Source organism: Ciconia boyciana, chromosome 27 (genome assembly GCF_034638445.1).
Source record: "Ciconia boyciana chromosome 27, ASM3463844v1, whole genome shotgun sequence".
NCBI lineage: Eukaryota > Metazoa > Chordata > Aves > Ciconiiformes > Ciconiidae > Ciconia > Ciconia boyciana.
This window is the reverse complement of record NC_132960.1, coordinates 1,203,968-1,227,305: the sequence shown is the minus strand read 5'-3', so window position 1 is coordinate 1,227,305 and position 23,338 is coordinate 1,203,968. Positions and strand designations below refer to the sequence as shown.

Here is a 23,338-nt window from a genome sequence, read left to right as displayed (position 1 = left end):
TAATATGGATTCTGTGATTTAATTTCCTCCACATGTGGGATCCAGAGTCACACCCTGACTTTTTTTTCTCTTCTGTAGTACAAGACAAGCAAAGAGGGCAGTGTTATGGGTGTTACAGTGTCTCGGATTGCCATGCTGTCTCACTGTCAAGCCTTGTCTCAGGCCTGCAACTATTCTGAAGGTAGGTGATGTCCCAGAAACATCAAAGGAATGAAGGTTCAGCGACATCATTTTCAGTGGTTGCCTCTCATATTTTTAACAGCTGTCTATGAGTAACCAATACACAATAATATCTACTAAAAAAAAAAAAAAGTAAAAGAAAAAAGTGCAGATTAATTCTCCCCCAAAAGTGAAGACTGTCTGTAATCTTTTCCATCCCAAACGACATCATTTTCATTGCCATAGTGAAGAGGAATAAAAAGTGGGATTTGCATCATGTCTAGAAAGTTAACAAGTCTGTTTAGATGAGTCAAAAGGGGAGCAGATGAATCAAAAGTGGAGCGTTTTCCAACGAGCTTGAGTCTCCTTTCGCTGTACTGATCGCCCATTAAAATGTCTTTCCAAGCTTTTGGTCTTGATAGTGTGTGTAAATATCAAAGCACCTCTTGCATAAACTGGTTCTGTACTAGTTGCATGAGGCTTTTTCGCTAACCCAGAAATGGAGATTAGAAATTGCTGGTGGGAGTACAGAGAGTTCTGCTATAGGATATGGTTTTAGTCTGGTCTACCTTGTAAATCAAGCTAACTTATATATCCATGACTGAAACTTTATTTTTAGACCTGTATGTCATAGTACTTTAAAATGCAGAGTTTGTCTTTTGGAAGCCATCACTTTAATTTCCATTGCTTCTGGGAGTCAGTGCTTGAATGATGTTCTCTACTCTCTTCCCCTGCTACTGCTCATGCATAATGAGGTTAAGACCCTTTCTGTTCTGCTGATGTACATTACAGGCTGGAATGTAATTTTCTTGCAACTTTCTGGGATGTGTTCCTTCTCTTAAATTGATGTTCAGTTGTGTTATTTTGCATAACAAGGAGCTCTGACTAGTAAAAGGTATAATCAGACAACCAAGGATCTGCACTTGCTTGCTACATGTGTACCTCTTGGAGCAGATCTGACAGATTCAAATGACAGGTTCAAACGTATGCAGATTCCGGCATAAATAATGGTCACAGCTGTCCTGGCACGTTTCACTTCAAAACTACAACTTTCTTTTCCCAGGTGAAACGATAGTGAATGTTTTGGATTTTAAGAAGGATGCAGGGTTGTGGCATGGCATTCTAACGGTGAGTTGAGCCTCTAAGGACTTTCTGAAGCATTTCATAACTCTATAATTGCAGCATTTGAGGAGATGGTTGGGGACCATTACCCATCAAGTCAGCCATTTCTCTCCCTGCTAGATCTGCAATTCTCTGGAGGAAGTACAGAAGCATCCTCAGTAAACTTATGTGAATTCATGGTGGGGCAGGGGTTGATGGGGAGTGAGAGTGACTCCTGTTTCTGCTTCATAATAGGTTTTGTGAGCCCTTTTCTAAAAATCTTTTTCTACTTTTCAGAATGTAATGAACAAACTGCATACTATCAGTGTGCCCTATTCTGTGATGAAAACCTGTCCACTCTCATGGGTGCAGAGAGTTCATGCCCACAAAGGTACCTGTGTATGTTCCACAACTTTAGCTTGACGTTCTCAGGATAAATGAGTGAGAGACATTAAAATCTCAAATGCTTTAGAGCCTGCCTTCTTGCTCTTCCATGACAAATCACAAGGGCCAAAACTCTAATTTATTTCTAAATGTCCACAAAGTCCTAATGCCATGTGAATGTCAGCGAACTTGATGGGGACCTCATGACCTGTGTACTTGAAGCCAGGGCCTCTTAGGAGACCAAGAAAATAGTTGAGCACAGCAAGATCCATTGATCCCCAGTCCTCACCAAGGGCATTCAGATGGTGACAATGATTTGTGCACTTTGGAGGAGGGGCTGCAATAGTGACAGACCCTGGCTCAGGTGGTGGGCAAATGGCCTGTGTGCCACAGCAGATGCTCTTGTATGTTGGGGTTTGCTGTTACTGCATGCTCAGTTAATTAAGGCTTGCTTGCTTTAGTGAGAATTCTCTCATTTGGGAGTGTTGGAGTTGTGTATTCATATGAAAATGACTCATGGAAAGCTTCTATTTGTCCTTATATGTCTTTTTGTGTTGGTTTGCAGCAAAAGTTGCTTTAGTCAAGTGTCGAGACTTGCACTGGGCCATGATGGCCCATCGAGACCAAAGAGACGTCAGTTTGAGTTCTCTGCGCATGCTGATTGTAACTGATGGTGCAAATCCTTGTGAGTATATACATCCTGCTGTTTTCAGGAGAGAGGTTTCTCAGCTAGTTGTCTCACAGGCTCAAGCTTAACTTCTTTTTTAGATACTTCCGAGAAGATTTCAGTTAGGGCAGCTGTCTAGTAACACAGAGCTGTGGATTGTGGTACCTGAGCACCAGGGCAAGGGGTTTTCTGTGCTTTTGTCCTTTGAGAATGAGTTGTGAAAGATACCGCAAAGTAAGAAATAGGAGAGTTGAATGGGGAGCTCTTGTGTGTAAAAAAGAATTCTGGTAGACACAGTGAGATTGGTTTTAAATTGCTTACAGGGGATAAGGTAAAGGCTTTTAAAGAGAAATTCGAAGGGGAAAAAATCCCCAGAAGAATCTGCAAGGAATGCTGTTAGTGAAAAGGCTTAAAGAATGTTTGTCTAGATGGCACCAACTGGAAGGGATACTTGGAATACCGTTAGACCTGTTTTGATTATGCATGCTGCATGGAAACAGACTCTACATATGTGCGCTAATTGTTGGAGGTTTGGAAAGTATTTTAAGTCTGTTGTTGTACTGTGAGCTTGTAACAAATCTGAAGCAAATTGGGGGAGAAAAGCAGACTCGTTCAAGAGAATACGCCTGTTCCCAAGTCCCATTCAGTAGGCACTTAAGCTCCTTTGTGGCTGGTATCTTGGAAGATGCTACCTGGAGTTTTTAGAAGTGATACCGTATATATACTCTGTAAATACACTGCACTTATTTCTAGGTTATTTTACAGACAGTTTTTAAAATCAAATTATGTAAAGTCAGTGGCGTATTTTCTTTCTTTCCAGGGTCTGTTTCCTCATGTGATGCCTTCCTGAGCTTGTTTCAGAGCCATGGGCTTAAACCAGAGGCAATTTGTCCATGTGCCACATCTCCAGAAGCGATGACTATTGCAATACGGAGGTAATGGGCGTTCAGCATTGCGGTCTATTTGCTAGATTAAGTGATCCAGGCTGAGGTTTGTTCGCACATCGGTTGGTCATAGTTGACTTAAGCACTTAATAAGCTCCACTGATATTTGCTGTGTGTGCTCAGGTATTCAAGTAGCTAAGTTGTTAAACATTTCTCCTAAGATATGAGTGCTTTTTTCCCTCTAGGATGTGTGACAGCTCAACGGTGCCTGTAAGAACTGTGCGCTGCTTTTTCCTACTCTTGATTTACACAGCTAGTGTGGTATTATTGAATCTGAGATTAAATTTGATACCACTTCGGACAGCCATTTTCATAGTCTGTTTCCGTCCATTGCTGCCTTCTGTAATCAATAGCCCTGTAATCATCTGGCCTGGGAGCTGGGGTTTAACATGGGGTAAGCTAAAGAGCTGGAAGAAGAGTTGCACTTGCCCAAGAATATGGTTTCTTACTTATTGATCAATGTGGCTCTTCTGGGAGGCAATCTCTACTGCCATCTCACAGCTTTAAATTTGCTATGCAAAGAAGAGACACTGAAATATGCATATTTCTGTTGCTGCAGTATCTTCATCCGAGTCTAATAATAGCCTGTATGCCTGATTTAGTGTATTGATTTTGTGTCCTTCAAAGGCCTGGGGTCCCCGGGGCACCTTTGCCTGGAAGAGCCATCCTGTCCATGAACGGGCTGAGTTTTGGTGTGATTCGTGTCAACACTGAAGATAAAAACTCTGCTCTCACTGTCCAGGATGTTGGCCATGTGATGCCAGGAGGTAAAAATGTGCAGGAGTCCCCTGTAAGACCTTTTTGCGAATGGCCTGGAATGTTTTAGAAAAAGAACCGGTCAATGTTCTCTCCCATATTCAGCCTTAGTGTTGGGGGAGGTTAGGCAGTCCCCATACTGTGTTGTCATGTCCGTCACAGTTAAATGTGTCAGTTTTTATACGAGGCAAATCTTGGGGACTACTTTAACAATGTGTAATTTGTCCTAGGAATGATGTGTATAGTGAAACCTGATGGACCACCTCAGCTCTGTAAAACAGATGAGATTGGTGAAATCTGTGTCAGCTCCAGAGCAGGAGGAATGATGTATTATGGGCTGACAGGGGTGACAAAGAATACATTTGAGGTATGTATAGTAGAATGCATCTTTCTTTCCCCATTTCCTGTGTAGAATTGATAGCCTTGTAGAATCTCTTGGTTTTGTAACTTAAGTGTTAATGCTGTTTTTTAAAAAGATACACTGAAAAACTCATTACAGTTAAGATATATTCAGTGTTCACCTTTCATAAAGGTTTTCCACAGTGCTAAAATGATGACTGTACCAAGGAATCCCTCCCCTTCTCATCGCTTCACTCACATATAGTGCAATTCTTGATGTGGGGAATGTTTTTCTGTCCTCAGGCAAATCCATTTTGCCTCCAATGTCCTCCCTTCTGTTGCAGGTTATCCCTGTGAACTCAGCTGGCTCTCCAGTGGGTGATGTGCCATTTGTCCGTTCCGGCTTGCTGGGGTTTGTTGGACCTGTACGTAATACAGTTTTTGAGCTTGCATTGCTGTATTCTTTTGTTCATGCTAATAGCCTTGAATGTTTAAAAGAAAAGCATTTGGGTACAGAAGTATGTGTAAGGATAGTTTGCTGTGGGTAAGACAGCTGAGAGTTAATGAGTTTGCATGAGCCAGTAGGAACCCTGACTTTTCCAGCATGTTGTCATTACAGTGCCTTACTGTGTTGCTTGTTATATTTTTAGATTGCTAATTCTTCTAAAACCAAATGCAAGAAGCTTTTTGTATGGCAGTTCTGCTATGGTGCTGGGGCGTCTTGTCTCACCGAGTGGCTAGAATGCTGCTTCTGGTTTAGTCATAAATTATGTGATTTAAAGAGAAAGAAAATGTGCTTTGTACAAATTCCATTGATGTAGCCATAGTTAGGAAATATGCAAGTCATCAAAGACATTTGAATATCCGCTTTATGTAAGTTACTCACTGATACCTTTTTATCTTTCAGGGCAGTTTGGTGTTTGTGGTTGGAAAAATGGATGGATTGCTGACAGTCAGCGGACGTAGACATAATGCCGATGACATTGTAGCAACTGGATTGGCAGTAGAGTCAATAAAAACAGTTTACAGAGGAAGGTTAGCAAAATAAACCTTGCCCCTCCCCATAAGCTTCTGCATGTTATAGAGTGAAACAGGATCTTTGGTATGATCTTTGATTTCTCTTCAGTAACTGGTTTGTTTGGGTAGCTCAGTTAAAGTAAATATGGTTTTGGTTTAGACAGTAATTGGCCTGATCCTGCCCAACACAGGTCTGTTTTCCCCACTATCCCATCTGGCTTTTCATCAAGTCTGTGTACTTCAGGGGAAGGAATCAAGTAATAAGATAAGACAGCCACATAGAGACTTTAATTCTCTGTCTCTCTAGCATTTATTTTTAAGTCTCTGTAGTAGTTAGCTGCTGGCTGATGCTCTGCTGCAAGTAAGAGTTTCATTAATGTCCAAAGATACTTAATTTTATTTAGCAGTTGTGGATATAATTTTCTAGATCTTCAGGCAGGGTTGGAGCTCATGTCTCTAGGACTTAACAGGAGATTTTAAGCCCCCTACGTCATGTAGATACTTTTAAAGATTTTATTGCATTGGTGATTTGTGACAGGTTGGAACAGAAATGTGATAGCAGGTTGAGAGGACAGGGGACTATGCTATGTAGAAATTTCATCAGAAGGTGGAATTAATCCCTTCCGTACTGCACAAAGCCTTTCCTTTTTGACTCAATTTTAATTGTCTAATGTTTTTTCTCTGTCTTTGCCCCATGGGGTTTTTTTACGAGTTCTGCCTTTAGTCTGTTTCCTTGGCTTCCTATTCCCAAGGAGTAAAACTGGAATTTGTGCCAATATGGCTCTCCCCTTTTCCTTAGGATTGCTGTGTTCTCAGTATCTGTCTTCTATGATGAGAGGATTGTGGTGGTTGCAGAGCAGAGGCCAGATGCATCTGAAGAGGACAGTTTTCAGTGGATGAGCCGAGTGCTGCAGGTAAGCCCACTTACATAGGTGGATGAGGTGAGTTTGTGCAGTTTTTCAGTGTGTGGGCAGATAAGAGGCCATCGGCATGCCCCAGATGGAAAGAGCCTCATGATCCCTCTTGGCACAAGGTATTTTTACAGGGTCACAAGCTGGGTACATCTGCTGTGTACAAGCTGTTCTGTTATGTCCTGAAGGTCCTGGGAAAGCGGCTGCAACACAGAATAGCGTAGGCTCTGACAAAGTGGTCAGCGTTATGCGAGCAAGATGACTGTGTAGAGAAACACAGTTGCCTCTCAGCACTGCAAAGCAGATCCAGTGCTCAAGCTTAGGAGTTCTGCTTTTAGTCTTGGATCACGCTGGTACTCAAAGTTATGCTTTAAAACCACCCTTATCTTCGGAGATTCATTTTCAGTAGGGAGACAGTAAGCAGAGAAAAGTTGAAACAGCTGAATGAGTGTAGTCCTAAGACAGTAGAATGAGTAGCAAATACTTACTTTGAGAGCTGCCCGCATTGCATGTACATCATTCTTGGGAATGATGTTTCAGGTTGTGAAGTACGCAAGCAAACTCGGGAGAAAAATCAGGGAAGTACCTGGTGGTCTGAATAATATATTAGATGCCTGAATGCTGAGGTGGGCAAAAGGAACAGATTGTGATGGTTCAGAGGAGACAGATGGATAAAATATGAAGATCAAAATCATATGATTCATCAAGCAACTGTGTATATTTTGGGATTTTGGTCATGAAAGATTTAAAAATGGGTTTCTTGTACATGAAATGAACTATAAAGGCAGGGATGCTGACAAGCACCTAACTCTTACCATAGGGCTCACTGATGTTACAGAGGTGAAATGGCATGACAGTGACTGACTTGCTCCCCAGTGCCGTATAAATGCAGGGATTTGTCTTGCAGTATGTCAGTGCAGCCAGTAATAGCAGACTGTCTCCAACAGTACCAAGAATTCAAGTGACCATCTTTCCTTTCTCTAGGCAATTGACAGCATTCACCAAGTGGGTGTATATTGCCTTGCTCTTGTGCCAGCCAATACGTTGCCAAAAACTCCATTGGGAGGGATCCATATCTCTCAAACTAAACAGCACTTTCTGGAGGGCTCTCTGCATCCGTGCAACATCCTCATGTGCCCACACACGTGTGTGACGAACTTGCCAAAACCCAGGCAGAAACAACCAGGTAACACGAGCTCCTTTCGTTTAATGTTAGTAAACTCAAGTTCACAATCTCAGGCCTAGGAAGCTGTGTGATGCCTCCAATGCTGTGTCCTACTTGCTGGGGACCAGAGCTTGTCTTGTGGCCTGTGGCTGGGGCATGTTTGAGGCCTCTCTGTGCATGTGTCAGTCAGGAATTTTGATTCCTACCGTTGGAACTCATTGGGATTCTCTCTACTGATGAATAGGACACTAGCAATGCCTTCTGAACTCCATCAGTGAGGTTTCATTACTTCTCTTCTTGCACCCGTGCCCAGGAGCAGTGGGATCCTACAGAGAATCTTTGTACCTTTGCTGTCCTGCAGATTGCAGTTCTAGGCCAGCTCCTTCCCATTTGTATTAAAAGTCCAGATTTCATGCGGCTATTCTTTACCAACAGGTGTTGGCCCTGCCTCTGTGATGGTGGGGAACCTGGTTGCTGGGAAGCGTATTGCTCAAGCCTCTGGAAGAGATCTTGGCCAAATAGAAGACAATGATTTAGTTAAAAAGGTAAATCAGTATTTGTTACAGCTAGAGAATGGGAAAAGAATTTACCCTACAGCTGAATGCAAAGCAGCAATGTGAAGTGGACTTAAGTACTGCCTCTGAAGTAGAAGCACTAGGATTTAATTACTGCCTCTTTGTTTCAGCACCAGTTCCTGACAGAGGTATTACAGTGGAGAGCTCAAGCAACTCCTGACCACCCACTCTTCCTTTTATTAAATGCCAAGGTACAGTCAGTGCTGGGTTGTTGTTTTTTTAAGGTCCACAGCATGTTATTCAGTGCAAGTTTGAGACTGTGTTTAAAATCTTTTGCCCACTCCAGTGTCCTCTATTTAGTCTCTGTATCAGATTTTGCCCGTAGATTTGTAACTGAAAATTTGAACCTTTGAACCTATAGGTCACTTCATCTAAATGACTGTCATGGTTCAATGCTTCATTTTAAAACTGAGCGTGTTTGTAGGTCCCACTGGTTCCTGTATCATTTAATGGTGTATCCCTGTTGAGTATATTCTGGCAAGGTTCTGGTGCAAGAAGACCTGAACTGACTCCCTGGAAGGTAGAATTTTCTAGAGCAGATCTAACTCCATCTCTATCGTTTTGATATTGTAGTGGATAAGTGGCTCATTGAATGCCAGCAGCCTATAGGTATAGATAACTAGTAGCTATAGACTGACACTAGCAAGCAAGTTTTGGTTTTGTGTTTGGTTTTTTGTTTTTTTTTCAGCAGCCATTTTACTGACACACATGTTGTGCCAGGCCTTGTTTAGAGCATTTTTGTTCCTTTTCAAGGGAACCACTGTGTGCACAGCCACCTGCCTTCAGTTGCACAAAAAGGCTGAGAGAATTGCATCAGTTCTGTGTGACAAAGGACATCTCAATGCAGGAGACAATGTGGTGCTTCTTTATCCTCCTGGTAAGCAAGTTTTAATAAGGACTGCATCCCACTGTGGAAATGCAGCATGGTCTTTCTTTGAAATTTCATTGAGATCTGGAAATATAGGAGAGAGAATTGAATATGCAGCGATACCTTAGGGACTGCATAACTCACTGATCTAGTTTTGACTCCAGAGAGGGCTGTCCTAATGTCTTGCAGGATCAGGACTCAAACTTCTATTCTCTAGAGTTTTGGAAAAGCCAATTTGTACCTCCTCACTCCTGGCTAGATCTTGCTGTGTCATGATGTTTAGAATAAAAACTTCAAAGTCTTCTGTGGTTACCAAAGATCCTCTGGTATATGTTCACTGCAAAGTTACTAGAAACTCGTGACCGCACTGCATGTGCTGGAGAATTGCGCTAGTTGCCCTACCAGAGACTCCTCAGCTCCTGGTCTATTCAGATCTTGTTTGTCTGAAGTCACATTGCCAGTTGGCAGCTTTTCATCCAGGGAAAGCATGTAGTTTGCTATGAGAAATTGCAGGGTGGCTTCTGGTAGAGACTGGTGCCATCACCTTCAGCTGTGCAGAAAGTGGGCACTTCATCTGAGACTGTTGGGTGCCTTTTCTACAGCAGTAGGCTGGGAACAGTGGGAAGCGCAGTCTGCCTGCTGTGGCTGGTAGCACACAGCTTAATCACTGGGCGTGTGCAAGACGCTCACTGCTAGTGAGAGGTGCTCTCTGGTGTGTGTACTTCTTGCCCTGCCAGACAATTCTCTTTTGTCCTGACTGACTTCTGAGTCATTTGACACTTGGAACATTCTTTTCCTGTAAGATGGATACGGTTTTCTGTGTGGTCAGTCTTCTCTACTTTCTCAGTCCCCTATCCCAAACTTTCTTAGCTTCCTTGTTGTGCTGCTGTCGGTATTTGAACTGTTTATGTTGCACATCTGTGCTGTGGAAGTGACTGTGAAGTGTGTGTACTTTCTTCTAACGGAAATTGTAACCGACGCTTGGAGAAAAAGTACCCAGGGGAAAGGCTGGTGTCACCAGGGTGTCCATCCACCAGTGTCCTACACTACAGCCTATCGTGTCCTTGCAGGCATTGAGCTAATCACCGCGTTCTATGGCTGTTTGTATGCTGGCTGCATCCCTGTGACCGTGAGACCACCTCATGCTCAGAGCCTCACTGCTACTCTGCCCACTGTGCGAATGATCGTGGAAGTGAGTAATGGGGCTGTAGCTGAGCGCATGGCTGGAGCACTCTTGCTTCGGCCTCTCAGACTCGAGTGGTTACGCAGCTGTCCAAACTCCCATGCTGTTTACATGACAGCAGGGATTGAAGCACATCTTATAACTGAAGGACAGTGTTTTCACTCATAAAATACAAGAGAGAACCACCTCTCCTTATGTGGCAAGACGAATTGCCATGAAACAGGTGGTTTCTGAGAGATACTAACATGATGTTAGCACTTAAAATTTCACATTCACACTCCTTACTGCTGGGCAAGTGCAGATCCTGCTATTAGTTACTTTCCAAGCCCAGTAACCAGGAAAGGATGCCTCCCCATTATAACCATGGGGAAAAGCTAGATGCAGACTGTGTAATGTTCTCGCCCGCTCTAAAGGTCCTGGCGTGGTTATTTGCATTTTAGTCTGCGTTTGGGGTTTCAGTGAAGGAAGAGTAGAGAGCAGTGTTGCAAAAGCCAAAGAAATTAATGCAAGTTTGTTAGGGGAAGCTGATTACAGGTGGTAAAATACACTCTCTGAACATCAAATCTTGCAATGACAGTGCCACTGGGACATGCTTTTGTCTGTCTTTTTTTTAGTAAGTATTTATCTTTTTAGGTCAGCAAAGCTGCCTGTATTCTCACAACCCAGACCTTAATGAGACTACTGAAATCCAGAGAGGCAGCTGCTGCTGTAGATGTGAAAACCTGGCCAACCATCATTGACACAGGTGCGGTCCATAGGCTGAAAGACTTTTTGAAGTTCTGTGTAGGCATTACCATTGACTTCCGAAGGGACTTTCCTCCATTTCAGATGGTAACTGGATGGCTCTTAAGAATTTGTTTGAATATTTAGAAAAACAGTCCAAGACATAAGCTAGGTCTGACCTTGTTTACTGACATCTCTTCTGCATTTATTGAGCTATGCATGGAAAATAATTTTACTGAAAAGCCATGTTGCAGACAACTGTTAATTTCCTTACGACGAGAGCAAGTTGGTCTTTTCTTCCTTTTCCTGAGAATAAATAATTTTCTACATAGGAACTTTGGCAAGAGTCTTGTCATTTACTAGTCTGTGTCTTTTGGAAAGAGAATTAATAGAAAGTTTTATCCTCCATCTTGGGCTTTTTGAAAGTTGTGTTCTCCTTTCAAATACCAGTTCAGTAATCAAAAATTAACCACGTTTGTTCCTTTCTTGTACAGATGACTTGCCCAGGAAGCGGCTGTCTCAGATCTATAAGCCACCTACGCCTGAAATGCTAGCATATCTAGATTTTAGTGTTTCCACAACAGGCATGCTTACAGGAGTAAAGGTATGGTAAAATGGTTATAGAAGATGGGGGGTTTGGCATCTTGTCTTTGGTTGATATTCTGAACCACCTCTACCCTCGACCTCCACCAAAGCTGGCTCTTGTAGCTTAAATAAAGACCATGCTTTTCTTCCAATAAAGCTATGGATTCGCTGCAGACAATGCAGTGTGACCTTGCGCTGAAGAATTAGTTGTGCAATGTAGGAAGACAGGTCCCTACAGTGGGCAACAGGAATTCTGCTGCTGCCTCCCACTGGAGAGCTGCCTGTTAGGAGAGCAGTGAGCAATGCCAAGTAGCATAGCTGTGAGCTTCTGCTTTCCCCCTGCCAAGAGCAGAACAGGAATGCAGTTGACAGAGAAGGGGATAAGAAACTAAAAAATGAAAGCCTTAGACTGTCATTAATGGTCAGCTGTGTTTGAAGTCTGATATGCCGACAGCTTTTAAGCAATAGCTATTGGTATCACTGTTTCTGGCTTACTGTGGCTCAGAGGCTTCTGCAATGCTCTGCCTCTGCTATGGAAGATAAAGGAAGAAGAAACATAGTTTATGGAGAAGAGTTATCAAGGCAAACCTATCTTTATTCTTACCTACCTGTCTTGATGAAGTCCTATTTTGATGTCCTTGAGTTTCAGCACGGTTTCTCTGTGTCTTGTGTTGCAGATGTCCCACGCAGCAGTGAGTGGCCTTTGCAGGGCAATCAAGCTTCAATGTGAGCTCTACTCCTCTCGGCAGATTGCAATTTGTCTTGACCCCTATTGTGGACTAGGTTTTGTGCTCTGGTGCCTTTGCAGGTATGACTTTTGAGGGGGGAAAAGGAAAAGATTAACTCTTGGCTGGTTATAAATGGGAAATGGCAGTCCATGTCTTTATCTGTTGTAATTATAGGCAGATGCGTTGACATTACCAAAATGACTAATTTACAGTAAGGGGAGAATTTGTCTTTGAACTGACAATAATATGTTCCCTTTTCCTGCAGATTAGCAAGATGTTATCCTATCTTGATTATGCATATTTGTGCTGCCAAATATTACTGGCTCCAGAATGTTTTTCTTGCCTTTCTTCCTTGATTATATGTTGCAGTAAGGGAGTTTTCTTGCTGTAAACTGTGTGGTTGAGCCAGTTCTCTTCCCTCACTCTGACAGTGTGTGTGCACGATTGTGTGTGTATAAATTGTTATTCTTGTACAGTAAGTTGTATTTTTAAAATGATATTGCTACAGAAGGTGGGCATTGGAGCTATTACCAGTTTGTCTCAGATGCAGAGTCCCACAAGCTGCTTTTGGTCTAGCAGGAACGTAACATGAAAATACATTAAATATTAATTTAAAGATAGCAGGAACATAACATGAAAATACAGTAAATATTAATTTAAAGATAGCTACATGCTACACAAAAATGTTTTCTTCCTTAATGTTCTTCACAGTGTGTATTCTGGACACCAGTCAATTTTAATTCCTCCTATGGAGCTGGAATCCAATCTTTTTCTCTGGTTATCTACTGTCAGCCAGTATAAAATAAGGGACACTTTCTGTTCCTATTCAGTCATGGAACTGTGCACAAAGGGACTTGGAAACCAAGTTGAAATGTTAAAGGTAAGAAATGCTTCCTGAATGCTATGTTACATAAATTAAGGAAACTGTGGTAGTAAAGCAAAGCGATACGATTATTAAATACATCAGTTTTCCTGTAGCACAGGTCTCCAGTCCGCAGCTTGCTCAGAAAGCAAAAGCAACAAAAAATGTTTGCAGGCCCAGGAAATGAAAAGGATTGAAATTGAGTAGGGTGTATGTATTGCAGTGTAGGTAGCACACTGCCAGTGAGTGTCAGAGACTGCTGGGCAAACCCTAAAGAGAGGATGCCAACAGCAGAATGCTATGCAGAAGAATTGCTTATATAACAGTCTGCAGTGAAGGCTCAGACCAGCACATGATGCAAAGCACACATGTTAGGCGATTTGCTAAATAGAGGTGTTTTCTCCTTGGAGATGAGAGGAAGGAAAAAAAATAGCTATGTAAAACGCTTGAGGTGGCTTTTTGCATGGGGTTTACTGAAATAGTGTACTCCATCTATGAGATTAAGGATCAGTCTTGTTCTGTTGGTGGCAGAAGGTGTCTGCTTTGGGGTGTGTCACCAGTTAAACACCAGAATAATGCACAGGTTCGAACAACTGGCTAGTGCTGTTCAGTGCATTCATGATCATGTCTAGAAATAATAATGGATTCTGGTCCCAGTTTTGTTGAAGACTGTGTGATCCCAGTCAGTGACTTCATTCTCACTTGGTTTGGTTTCCATCTATATAAATAGTGAGTAACAGGTGTAATCTTAGCTGAAAAGCACTGTAGAAGCACGTGATGCCACGTTCTGTAGCAGAGGAAGAAGCACTGTTAATGCATATTTTGTTCTAGCAGTATTTCTAGGCTCTGGTCAGACACATTTTATAATTACAAATAGAAGCTGAAAAGAGGAAATAATTTGAACACAAGAACAGAGTTTGTCCTGCATTTCCCAAGTAATTTCCAGGGGTAAAAGCCAATGTCACTTCTTGTGAGGGGACAGATCTTGCTGCAGTGTGGCAGAGGTAATTAACACATACAGTCCTTTGCACTCATTTGTGTCTTTTCCAGGCACGAGGAATTAATCTGTCCTGTGTCCGGACTTGTGTGGTCGTTGCAGAGGAACGGCCGCGAGTTTCTCTCACGCATTCCTTCTCCAAACTCTTCAAAGACATTGGCCTGTCGTCTCGTGCTGTAAGCACCACCTTCGGATCAAGAGTCAACGTTGCTATCTGTTTACAGGTAACGCGAGTGCTTCCTAGTGCATGCGTTGTCACTGGCATCAGATTTCCAGATTCTGTTGTATTCTGAATCAGCAAACTTCCTAATCTGCATGCACTTCTGCGTTGTTAGTGTAGCCCAACATCTGCTTTGTAGAGAACAGCTGGCGCAAGATTTAAGCAGCTTCTCTTGTTTTCAACTCCCAGCTTATATCACAGATGCTCAAAACAACTGAAACATGACATGAGAAAACGGTTTCTTTCCATGTAAACAATGACTAGTTGCCCCAGGGCCGGTAGCTGAGAGCTGTCTCCATAGCAGCTCCCCCCTCCCCAGAGATGCATCCCACACTGGTGTTGGTACAGAGAGAAAATAGCCAGTTTACTGAAGTGTTTCCCTTAGTGCAAATGCAAAGGTGGGGAAACGTGAATATGAATTTTGCTGCCAGTAATCAACCCTTGGAAACGTTTATGAGCTCAGGCAGAAGTTACCCTGACTTCTGTAAATACATTAATTTTTTTTTTAAATGTTAACTCGTCAGGGAACATCTGGACCTGATCCCACCACGGTGTATGTAGATCTGAAATCCTTGAGACATGACAGGTACAGTAAGTTTACTTAAACTTATTTAATATGTTGTAATGGTACTGAGCTATCACACCTCTCAGTAGATTTCAGCTGGTTTTTTCCCTGACAATGTTTTCTTTATCTTCAGAGTACGTCTAGTGGAAAGGGGAGCTCCCCAAAGCCTGCTACTTTCAGAATCTGGGAAGGTAATTTCACGTTATTACCTGGCATGGCACACAGCATCTGATGACCACGCATTTCTTTTTATGCCCCTTACGATGTAGGTGTGTAGCTAGGAAAGGTAGTCTTGTGGCATGGCATGAGAAGAGGTGATAGCTGGTGACACTGTTCCTCTGGAAAGTTAGTTTGATTTATGAAGAAGTATCTGTTGATTTAGAGCATGCTCTGCTGAAACAATTGGGAGAATTGGTTCTGTTTACAGTAAATGAACCATATCAAAAGCATCTGCTGTTGTATCCTTGAAATCAGCATGCATTTGAGATTTACTGTAGCTCTCATTCCCTTCCTTAAATGGATTAACAAAAAGATGTTTCCCAGTAGTTTTTAACATTGAATTCTTCAAAATCGAGGTCTAACAACAGTTACAGGCCTAGAATCCCTTACCTATGTGGCTCTTGAGTCAGGAAATACGTTCATACTGCTAGTGTACTTCAGCATACATGCCTAGCATGTTTTATACCTGTTTGTAATTTCTGGGGGAGAAAGCATGCCTTTCCAGAGCTAAATGAACAGCCTTTGTATTTTAGTTGCGCGTGAAGATAATTCACATATGGATTATGTATTCCTTCTTGCGATCTTTAGATTTTACCTGGAGTCAAAGTAGTCATTGTTAATCCTGAGACAAAAGGGCCTCTTGGAGATTCTCATCTTGGGGAGGTAAGCGCAGATTTTGCTGTTTGGGTAGCTTCCCCTGTTGTCTGCTTCTTGAGCTATATTCTCTCTGTTCGATTATGTAAGTTGCTGGGTGACAGTTTGTGAGTGGTAATACTCGCAGGCCTTTTTAAGCTGAATTCTTGCTGGAGTGTTCAGAATTTGGGTGTGTTATTTTACTGTCAAGTTTAAAGAAAAAGCCTACTAGAAAGGAAGGCTTATTCCACTCTAAATCTTGCATAACTGCCTTCCAAATAATCTAATTTACATTTTACTTTCCTTATCTTGATTACACACCAGTATATTTGATCTGTGTTGATAGATTATTATCAATTTTTGGATTTCACATGTTATAAAAATCTGCAGTTTATTTACTCAGTTAATCCTCACCTTACAGTTATTAGGAGAGTAGATCTGCAAGACGGATTTTTAAGATTCTACAAGCTATTTGGAGGTTTGAAGTAAATGCAAAACATTTTTGGATCTGGAAAATCTTAGATAAAAAGAGAACCTTCTTGTCACAGTTTGTTACCTGCTTCATTTTAATACTCAACAGATGCTCTGGTTTTGTAGTGTGTGGATCTGACTGTTTTTCCACTTCCTGTACAGATTTGGGTCAATAGTCCACACACAGCCAGTGGCTACTATACTATCTATGACAATGAAACCCTTCAAGCTGATCATTTCAACACTCGTCTGAGCTTTGGTGATGCTGCTCAGACGCTTTGGGCTCGGACTGGATACCTTGGTTTTGTTCGTCGGACAGAGCTCACCGCTGCTAGCGGAGGTATGGCAGAAATTAGTCTTTATCTTTTAAATGAAGATGAAGAGTTTTCTTTCATACTATGCAGCGAGTAAGTCCTGATCCACATGTCAGGATACAAGAGACACTTCGTTTTAACTAACTTCCATTTATTGTCTGCCATTTTCTGTTTGCATAGTATGCATACGCTTCATTTCCCATCTCTCCTCTCTAGAGCGCCATGATGCACTGTATGTTGTTGGAGCACTGGATGAAACTTTGGAACTGAGGGGACTGCGTTACCATCCAATTGATATTGAGACTTCTGTATCTCGCACGCACAGAAGCATTGCTGAATGGTAAAACAGCTGTGAAAAATGAATTTATCCTAACCTAGCTGAAATGTATCAATGTTTATGCAAAGATGCAGGATTTAATAGAAAAAAATATGTAAGGCAAATTCAGATACTTTTTTGTGTTACCATCAGCAAGTCACGCACCTCATTTTCCATCTATAGATCACAATAATACTGGGCTGACTGACTCAATGTTTTCTCACGAGCCTTAATTCAAAATAGACATGATGATTTCCTGCTTTGTGGTGTAAAGGACCATTTATATTTGAGTCAGTGAAAGCAGGATTTAGTTTGTGTGTCACGCTAGGTAGTATTGAGATGTGTTTGAACTGATCTTTGACACGCCGGGACTAGGTCTTCTTGGAGTTAGGTCACTTGGAAGTGCAGCCCAAAGCAGGTAGTAAACTCCATCTAAGGATAAAGAATTGTAAACTTTGGATCTTTGTGTTTGTGAAAATAACTGGGTGTTCTGTTTTGTTTTGTGGTTTTTTGTTTTTTTGTTTAACTTTTAGTGCTGTATTCACGTGGACCAACTTGCTCGTGGTTGTCGTGGAGCTGTGTGGCTGTGAACAGGAAGCCCTGGATTTAGTTCCTCTAGTTACAAATGTGGTCCTGGAAGAACATTACCTAATTGTGGGAGTGGTGGTGGTAGTGGATCCCGGAGTTATTCCTATCAATTCCAGAGGAGAGAAACAACGAATGCATCTCCGCGACAGTTTTCTAGCCGATCAGTTAGACCCCATATATGTAGCCTACAACATGTAACATGTATGGGGGAAGTGATGTCCAGAAACTTTGCGGGACCACTAAATGACAAAGGGTGGCTATAGAAATGAAGCTGGTGAAAATTACTAATACTTGATGTAAAGTTTGAGATTGCTGCCATATTCCCTTCATCTCATCCTGTGGTATTAAGATCACATTAACTACCAACGGACAAAAGGAAATGTGGTAGACAATGGAAAACATTTGTAACAGTTTACTGAAATATTAGCTTTATAGAAAATGCAAAGTTGACAAGTGTGTGAGCTACAAAATTCCTAAGGCCTTTACAGTAGTGTTACTTTTTTTCATGTTGTACATATTTGTATTTTTATCTAATACTGTTTTAGGATTCTATAAGGGGAGGGTTTATTTAGTTAAGATAATAAACTATTAAGAAAAGGGTCATCAGAAGTCTGCAGTTCCCTACTATATAATGTACTTTGCATCTGTACTGTAGCTATTCATTCCATGGGATCACACAACTTATTTAAAATTGTGCCATGACCAAATCAATAACTTACGGAATCTAAGAGTTACTTATTCATATAGATATTTCTTGAATTTAAAAAGAATTTTGCCTATATTTTAAATATGTAAATATTATTATACATAATTCACTTAGATAGAAAATTAACTTGGATAATGATGACAGCTGAAGGTAGAAATTTTTAAGGACAAGTAACTTTTGTGGTCCTTAGCATAATTACATTCGGTTAGACAACTAATGTGAGATACATTATCTTTCACAAGTTTTCTTATTTCAGTATGTAGTCTTTTATTGCTGGCCAGAAGTGTGTCATAGCATGTAGAAACCTATGATTTTAAGGCACATCTTTCTAAAAGAGGCTGAATTTAAACAGTAACATGGAATTTGGTAGAAATCGCAGTGCAAGTCCAAAGTGCTTAACTGAAATGATGCACCTGAGTGACAGCCTCTGCCTCCACCCTCTACAACACCTTGTGTTTAAAGGAAAAAAAAAAAAATCCTTTAGATTGACACACTGGTAAATTCCGTGTTTGTGCGATTCAGTCATTATTCCATTCAGTTCCCTCTGGTAGAGCAAGAAATATTGTAAATAGGCTTTAAGGCAAACTGGGAGGCAACAATCCAGTTTTCCTCAAAGCATTCACTAGAAAGAATTAGGTAACTCTGGGTTTTAAGTTGAATGCAATTTTTCTTTTACAGGAGGAGGCACAAAAATGAGACAGAGCAATTCTGGTAAACACATCATTAAAAAACTTCATGAAAATTAATATCCCAGCTTTCAAAACACTGTGTCACTTCTCACTGAAGAAACAGAAGCCTCAGAGTAGCGGCTATAAGCTCTTGCTGTTAGGAAGCAATTGCACACCGGGCTGAGGGAGAGACGGTGTTTAAACTTTGACTCAAAATTACCTTTCTTTCATCTAATACTTAATAATCTTTTAAGAACAATTAAATTCCTAAGGGTGTTAAGAAAATATGATTTTGGAAGCAATGAGAGCTGATAGCAGATACTGCAAGAGGTTTTTTTGAGTCAAATGTGGTATACAGTGTAAATAAACTTGTTATTAAAATGTTCCAGATTACCTCATTCAAAGTTTTTAGGCAGTTTTTAGAGGGTTTGCAGTATGAACTCTGAAGATCCGGTGGCAGTTATCAGAGCAGAACCCAGTGTATCTGTAAGCAAACCCCAGTTTTGCCCTTGAAAAACTCCTGATGCATTCTGTTAGTTCTTCACTAAAGACAAGAGCATTAAAATTCAGATAAGAAGTTCCGAATTATATTTTTGAAAAATATTTGGTGGGGGAATAGATTTAGAAACTGGAAGTTATTATGGCAAGTCAGGACCTAAGAGTTCTTTGCAAACGCTCCAGTTTACGGGTGCACATTTTTTAATCATTTATTTTTCCGTATCTACCGCAGGAGTAAGACAACCCCGCACATGCAGTTTTCATGGTATTGTGCTGCTGCCTTGCCTGGGTGTGAAAGGTTATTCTGTTAGCTGTAGGGACGCTCTCTGGTTTCTTAATGTGCGTCCTAAAATACCTGTGCATGAAGTCTTTAATACATTTAATTTTGACAAATTGGCCCCAAAGTGAGGAAAGTGAGAGGTGTAACTGTGACTAGGACAGCTGGTACTGCAGCTTATTTAGGGTGTAGAGGGCACAGAAGTTGTTCTCCCTTTTCAGCCAGCAAAGTCTTGTTATTACATGTTATGCATCACTTCATTTTTTTATGTTTTCTTGCATAGCAAAGTGACTTGCAGTGCAGCTTCACTTCATTGTTGCCCATTTCAGAAAAAAATTCTGATGGGTCTTGACCTTTTTTTTACTCAAATTAAAGTTTAGATAAATTGTGTCCACAAATACTTTATTTGTCCATTGAAGTGGATTTTAAGTACAATTCTAGGATTGTCTTTTATTTTTACTCACAATTTTTCAGAAATTAAAAAATGCATGTATTAACTTGATCAAAGATTCCCAGTATGTGGCAGATTGACTTTCTGAAATGGCATTTTCGAATGACATACTGGATTATTTTGAGGAGGTTTTTTTTTCCTTGTTTTTTATTTGAATAGATATTGATAGCTTCTTATGGTTTGGGGTTTTATCTTGCAAGTTTACTGTTTACTCTTAATCTTTATTCTGGCATGTTACATTTCTCTGTGTTGGAGAACTATTAAGTTTACAGTCCTGCCCATAGAATGAGTTAACATTCCATTCTTGCTCGCCAGTAAGTGACATATAGCAGCTGGCCAGTTTTGACTTTTTCGAATGCTTTTGTCCGTGTTTGGCACAGTGAAAAGCAGTGTACTGGAGAGGAGGAAGTACGGAGCTGTGAAGCTGGAAACCCCGATTTCTAACTCCAGCTCTGCTAATGACTTGCCACAAGACCTTCAACAGGTCATTTCACTCCTTCCGTTTCTTCATCTGTAGATGAGGATATTATCTAATCCTTACAACATCCCTGTGAGGTAACTAACTGTACAGCACTAAGTGCTAAGTATTTTTCATTGCTAGCCTCTTTGAGGTCGGGGTCGGTTTGTTCTTCCAAACTGATAAATGATTATTTGGTTGTCTTGGGAGGGCTGTCAAAAGATGTGACCGTTTTGCTTTACAGCGGTGGCTTGGTATCATTCCATGCAAGAACAAACTGAGGTACTTACCTTCAGAAAATTGGCAGGGCCACTGATATGTTGCATGTTCAGGTTCAGAGCTGGATGCTTTTCCGTAACTGCTGAATCAAGTGGTGGGTCCCAAGAAGCAGACTCTCCGCGCCAGTTTGACCTTGCAGTTTATCCAGTTGCAGAAGGCAAATGATTTCCTACTGTTGTCCATCAGATTCCAAGCTAACAGCTGCAGTGAAACTCAAAAATCAGGAATTCTTAACACTTTGAACTAAAATATTTTGTATGTCTTACTGTTTATGAATATTCCCTAAGCAAAATCTGTGGGAACAGGTAATTTCACATCCTGTTTGATTAAAATTTGCACTGCATTTCTGATTTAAATAAGTGTAATTAAGATGTGTCATACTAACTGTGCTAAAAATAAGGTTGTAAAAACGAGATAAATTTTAGCCCTAAATGCAATTTTTCTTTCATTTCTGTCAACCTATTTACCATTGTCAAATTCAGACTACAGCATTATGTAATTATGTATAAAGTTTTTATTTATTTAAAATTAGATTAGATATACATTTTTAAATTTAACATCTGGCTGGACAGTGTTCCATTAACGCATTGATTGTGTTTCCTTTGTCTTGTGTTAATAAATATTGATGCCTGATTGCTTGCTTAGTTCTTCATCTGCTGTTTCTCCAAAGGATCGTTTTTTCTTTTTAAGGAAGCAAACATTGGTTAGCATTTTTCCTGGTGAAAGGGAGAACTCGTAAGTATTTTTGCAAACATGTTATGTCACTTGTATATAGAAACATAGGAGACCTGAAGCTGGGTAGAGCCGAGCTCCCTGCACGGCGGTGGCTGGACAGAGTTGTCTTGTACCCACAGCAGTAGGCCACTTAGCTTTTGAAATCAGAATTATAACAGAGCTCACTTGCCGAGGATGAACTAGATGCAGAAGCATGACCTACCTATATTTAAGGTTTTAGTGTAGTATTAAATACACTTTATTCAATTTCTGGTTAGGATTCAGGACTGGTACGTTTCATTTGGAACTGGAATTCAGCGGGAGAGGTTACGGACTCTTAAACCTTTGCGATTCCCAACAAGACGTGAGGGGGTTTGTCCTCTGGAGGGCTAAAGCAACTGTGTAAGGCTTCACACGAGCTGATGAAATAGAAACTGTGGTGGCATTTGAGATGTAACGCTGGATAATCTCTGCTGTCCAAAACTAACCATGGAGTTTTTATGAAGATTTATTTTAAATATTCAGGAATGTTAAGATATAGTTTAGTACCTGGGAGGATATAATTAACTTTATAATCTAACGCCAGCTACCGTCTATGCAGGTACCTATTAATGGTTGTGTGTTTCTGGTTTAGAATATACTTGGACACATTATTTCCTACAAATGATGAGTAGCAATTTTACTGTGGTTTCTTTTGAAAACATTTCATTTTCAGTAAATCTTTCCTGTATTTTAAAATCATTTGCTTAATATTGGGAAAACCTCTATTTAAAAAAAAACAACACAAAAACAAAACAAAACAAAAAAAAAAAACAAAACAAAACAAACAACTAAAACAACTAACTAACTTTGAATTGTTATCTTAACCAAGTAAATTGAAATAGCCAAAAAATGTTTCCATAAATACATTTAGAATTGAGTGATCAAATTTCCCAGGTGTCTGAAGATTCTTGTTCTTGCTGTCATAGCTCCGCTCCAGGCACATTCTCCGGTATCGTAACTTATTCTGTAGGGTGAGCTCAATAGTAACTGGGTAGGTAAAACTTTGCATAATTCTCAGGAAGAGAAACCTTGAGAATGTTGAAGCTTTTCAGCAGTAGCTGTGGAAGGTATTGTCAGGGGAATAGAAAGCATACTTGGGACTTATTGCAAATAAGTCATTTGTCTGCAAACATTGATGAACGTTGATTTTACAGAGATGAAGGGCTTGGTAAACCAAGGCAGAACAGGGGAGACTTCAGGAAAATTGAAAGAAAACAAACATTGAAAACTGCAAACAAAATAATGTAAGAGTTCTGTGTAGCAACAAGAAAAAAAGAGAAATTATATTATACTAGAGCTTTAATCAAGCCCCTTTGTAATATAATCTTTTACAGTTTGTGTTAGCACAACAGTCAGGAGATGCCAAAATCGTGGGGAAGGTTTCCATTCGTAGTGGTGAGTACCTGGAGTTTACGTGTTTTACAGGAAATACTGAATCTCCTTACTGTGATCCTGAACGGTGCTGTGGGAACAACCACTGGGCAGAGGGGTTGTCACTCCATTACTTTATACTGCTCCTTGTGCTCTTCGTTAACTTTTAATTCAGAGGAAAAATAATCAGTCCTGCCCCGCCCGCAAGGAATTGTAGCCAAAATCCTCCCCGCTCCCTTTACATGTTTGACCTTTGTTTAGTCTAAAGCAGTCACTGTGCAATGCCTGAAATTCCTTTTCACTAATACAGCTGTTCTAAAGATTAAAAATAAAAGCAAAGCAGCTAGAGATTACGGAACAACCGTCCTGCCCCTGTGCTGGAAGGCCAGAACAGGCCTTTTGCGGGGGTAAAAGCCAACCCCGCCAGGCTTTCGCTACTGTTAGGCGCTTTATTTTACGCGTGGCTGCGTACACCCGTGTCCCGGTTGAGGATAAAGGGAAATATTGTGTTTTTCTTGGAGGCGAGCCCTCTCCTGCCCCGACCGGGCCGAGAGCGCCGGGCTGAGGCCGAGGCCTGCGCGCTCG

At 40.9% G+C, this 23,338-nt stretch overlaps 1 protein-coding gene across 2 annotated transcripts in view; it reads left to right on the top strand.

The window, feature by feature from the left end:
- Positions 1 to 21,259, top strand: part of DIP2B (disco interacting protein 2 homolog B) — a 70,140-nt gene extending 48,881 nt beyond the window's left edge. For both annotated transcript variants that reach the window (XM_072847136.1, XM_072847135.1), the window contains exons 13-38: positions 79 to 181; positions 1,223 to 1,287; positions 1,558 to 1,651; positions 2,210 to 2,329; positions 3,132 to 3,246; positions 3,883 to 4,022; positions 4,242 to 4,378; positions 4,695 to 4,775; positions 5,258 to 5,385; positions 6,167 to 6,281; positions 7,263 to 7,464; positions 7,879 to 7,988; positions 8,129 to 8,209; positions 8,772 to 8,895; positions 9,957 to 10,078; positions 10,703 to 10,814; positions 11,287 to 11,396; positions 12,055 to 12,185; positions 12,817 to 12,985; positions 14,018 to 14,188; positions 14,709 to 14,770; positions 14,883 to 14,940; positions 15,557 to 15,631; positions 16,235 to 16,412; positions 16,603 to 16,726; positions 17,236 to 21,259. In XM_072847136.1, coding sequence (XP_072703237.1) covers positions 79 to 181; positions 1,223 to 1,287; positions 1,558 to 1,651; positions 2,210 to 2,329; positions 3,132 to 3,246; positions 3,883 to 4,022; positions 4,242 to 4,378; positions 4,695 to 4,775; positions 5,258 to 5,385; positions 6,167 to 6,281; positions 7,263 to 7,464; positions 7,879 to 7,988; positions 8,129 to 8,209; positions 8,772 to 8,895; positions 9,957 to 10,078; positions 10,703 to 10,814; positions 11,287 to 11,396; positions 12,055 to 12,185; positions 12,817 to 12,985; positions 14,018 to 14,188; positions 14,709 to 14,770; positions 14,883 to 14,940; positions 15,557 to 15,631; positions 16,235 to 16,412; positions 16,603 to 16,726; positions 17,236 to 17,488 — 3,180 coding nt within the window. In that variant the 3' untranslated portion in view covers positions 17,489 to 21,259. The remainder of the gene's footprint in view (positions 1 to 78; positions 182 to 1,222; positions 1,288 to 1,557; positions 1,652 to 2,209; positions 2,330 to 3,131; positions 3,247 to 3,882; positions 4,023 to 4,241; positions 4,379 to 4,694; positions 4,776 to 5,257; positions 5,386 to 6,166; positions 6,282 to 7,262; positions 7,465 to 7,878; positions 7,989 to 8,128; positions 8,210 to 8,771; positions 8,896 to 9,956; positions 10,079 to 10,702; positions 10,815 to 11,286; positions 11,397 to 12,054; positions 12,186 to 12,816; positions 12,986 to 14,017; positions 14,189 to 14,708; positions 14,771 to 14,882; positions 14,941 to 15,556; positions 15,632 to 16,234; positions 16,413 to 16,602; positions 16,727 to 17,235) is intronic.
- Positions 21,260 to 23,338: the final 2,079 nt, after the last annotated feature.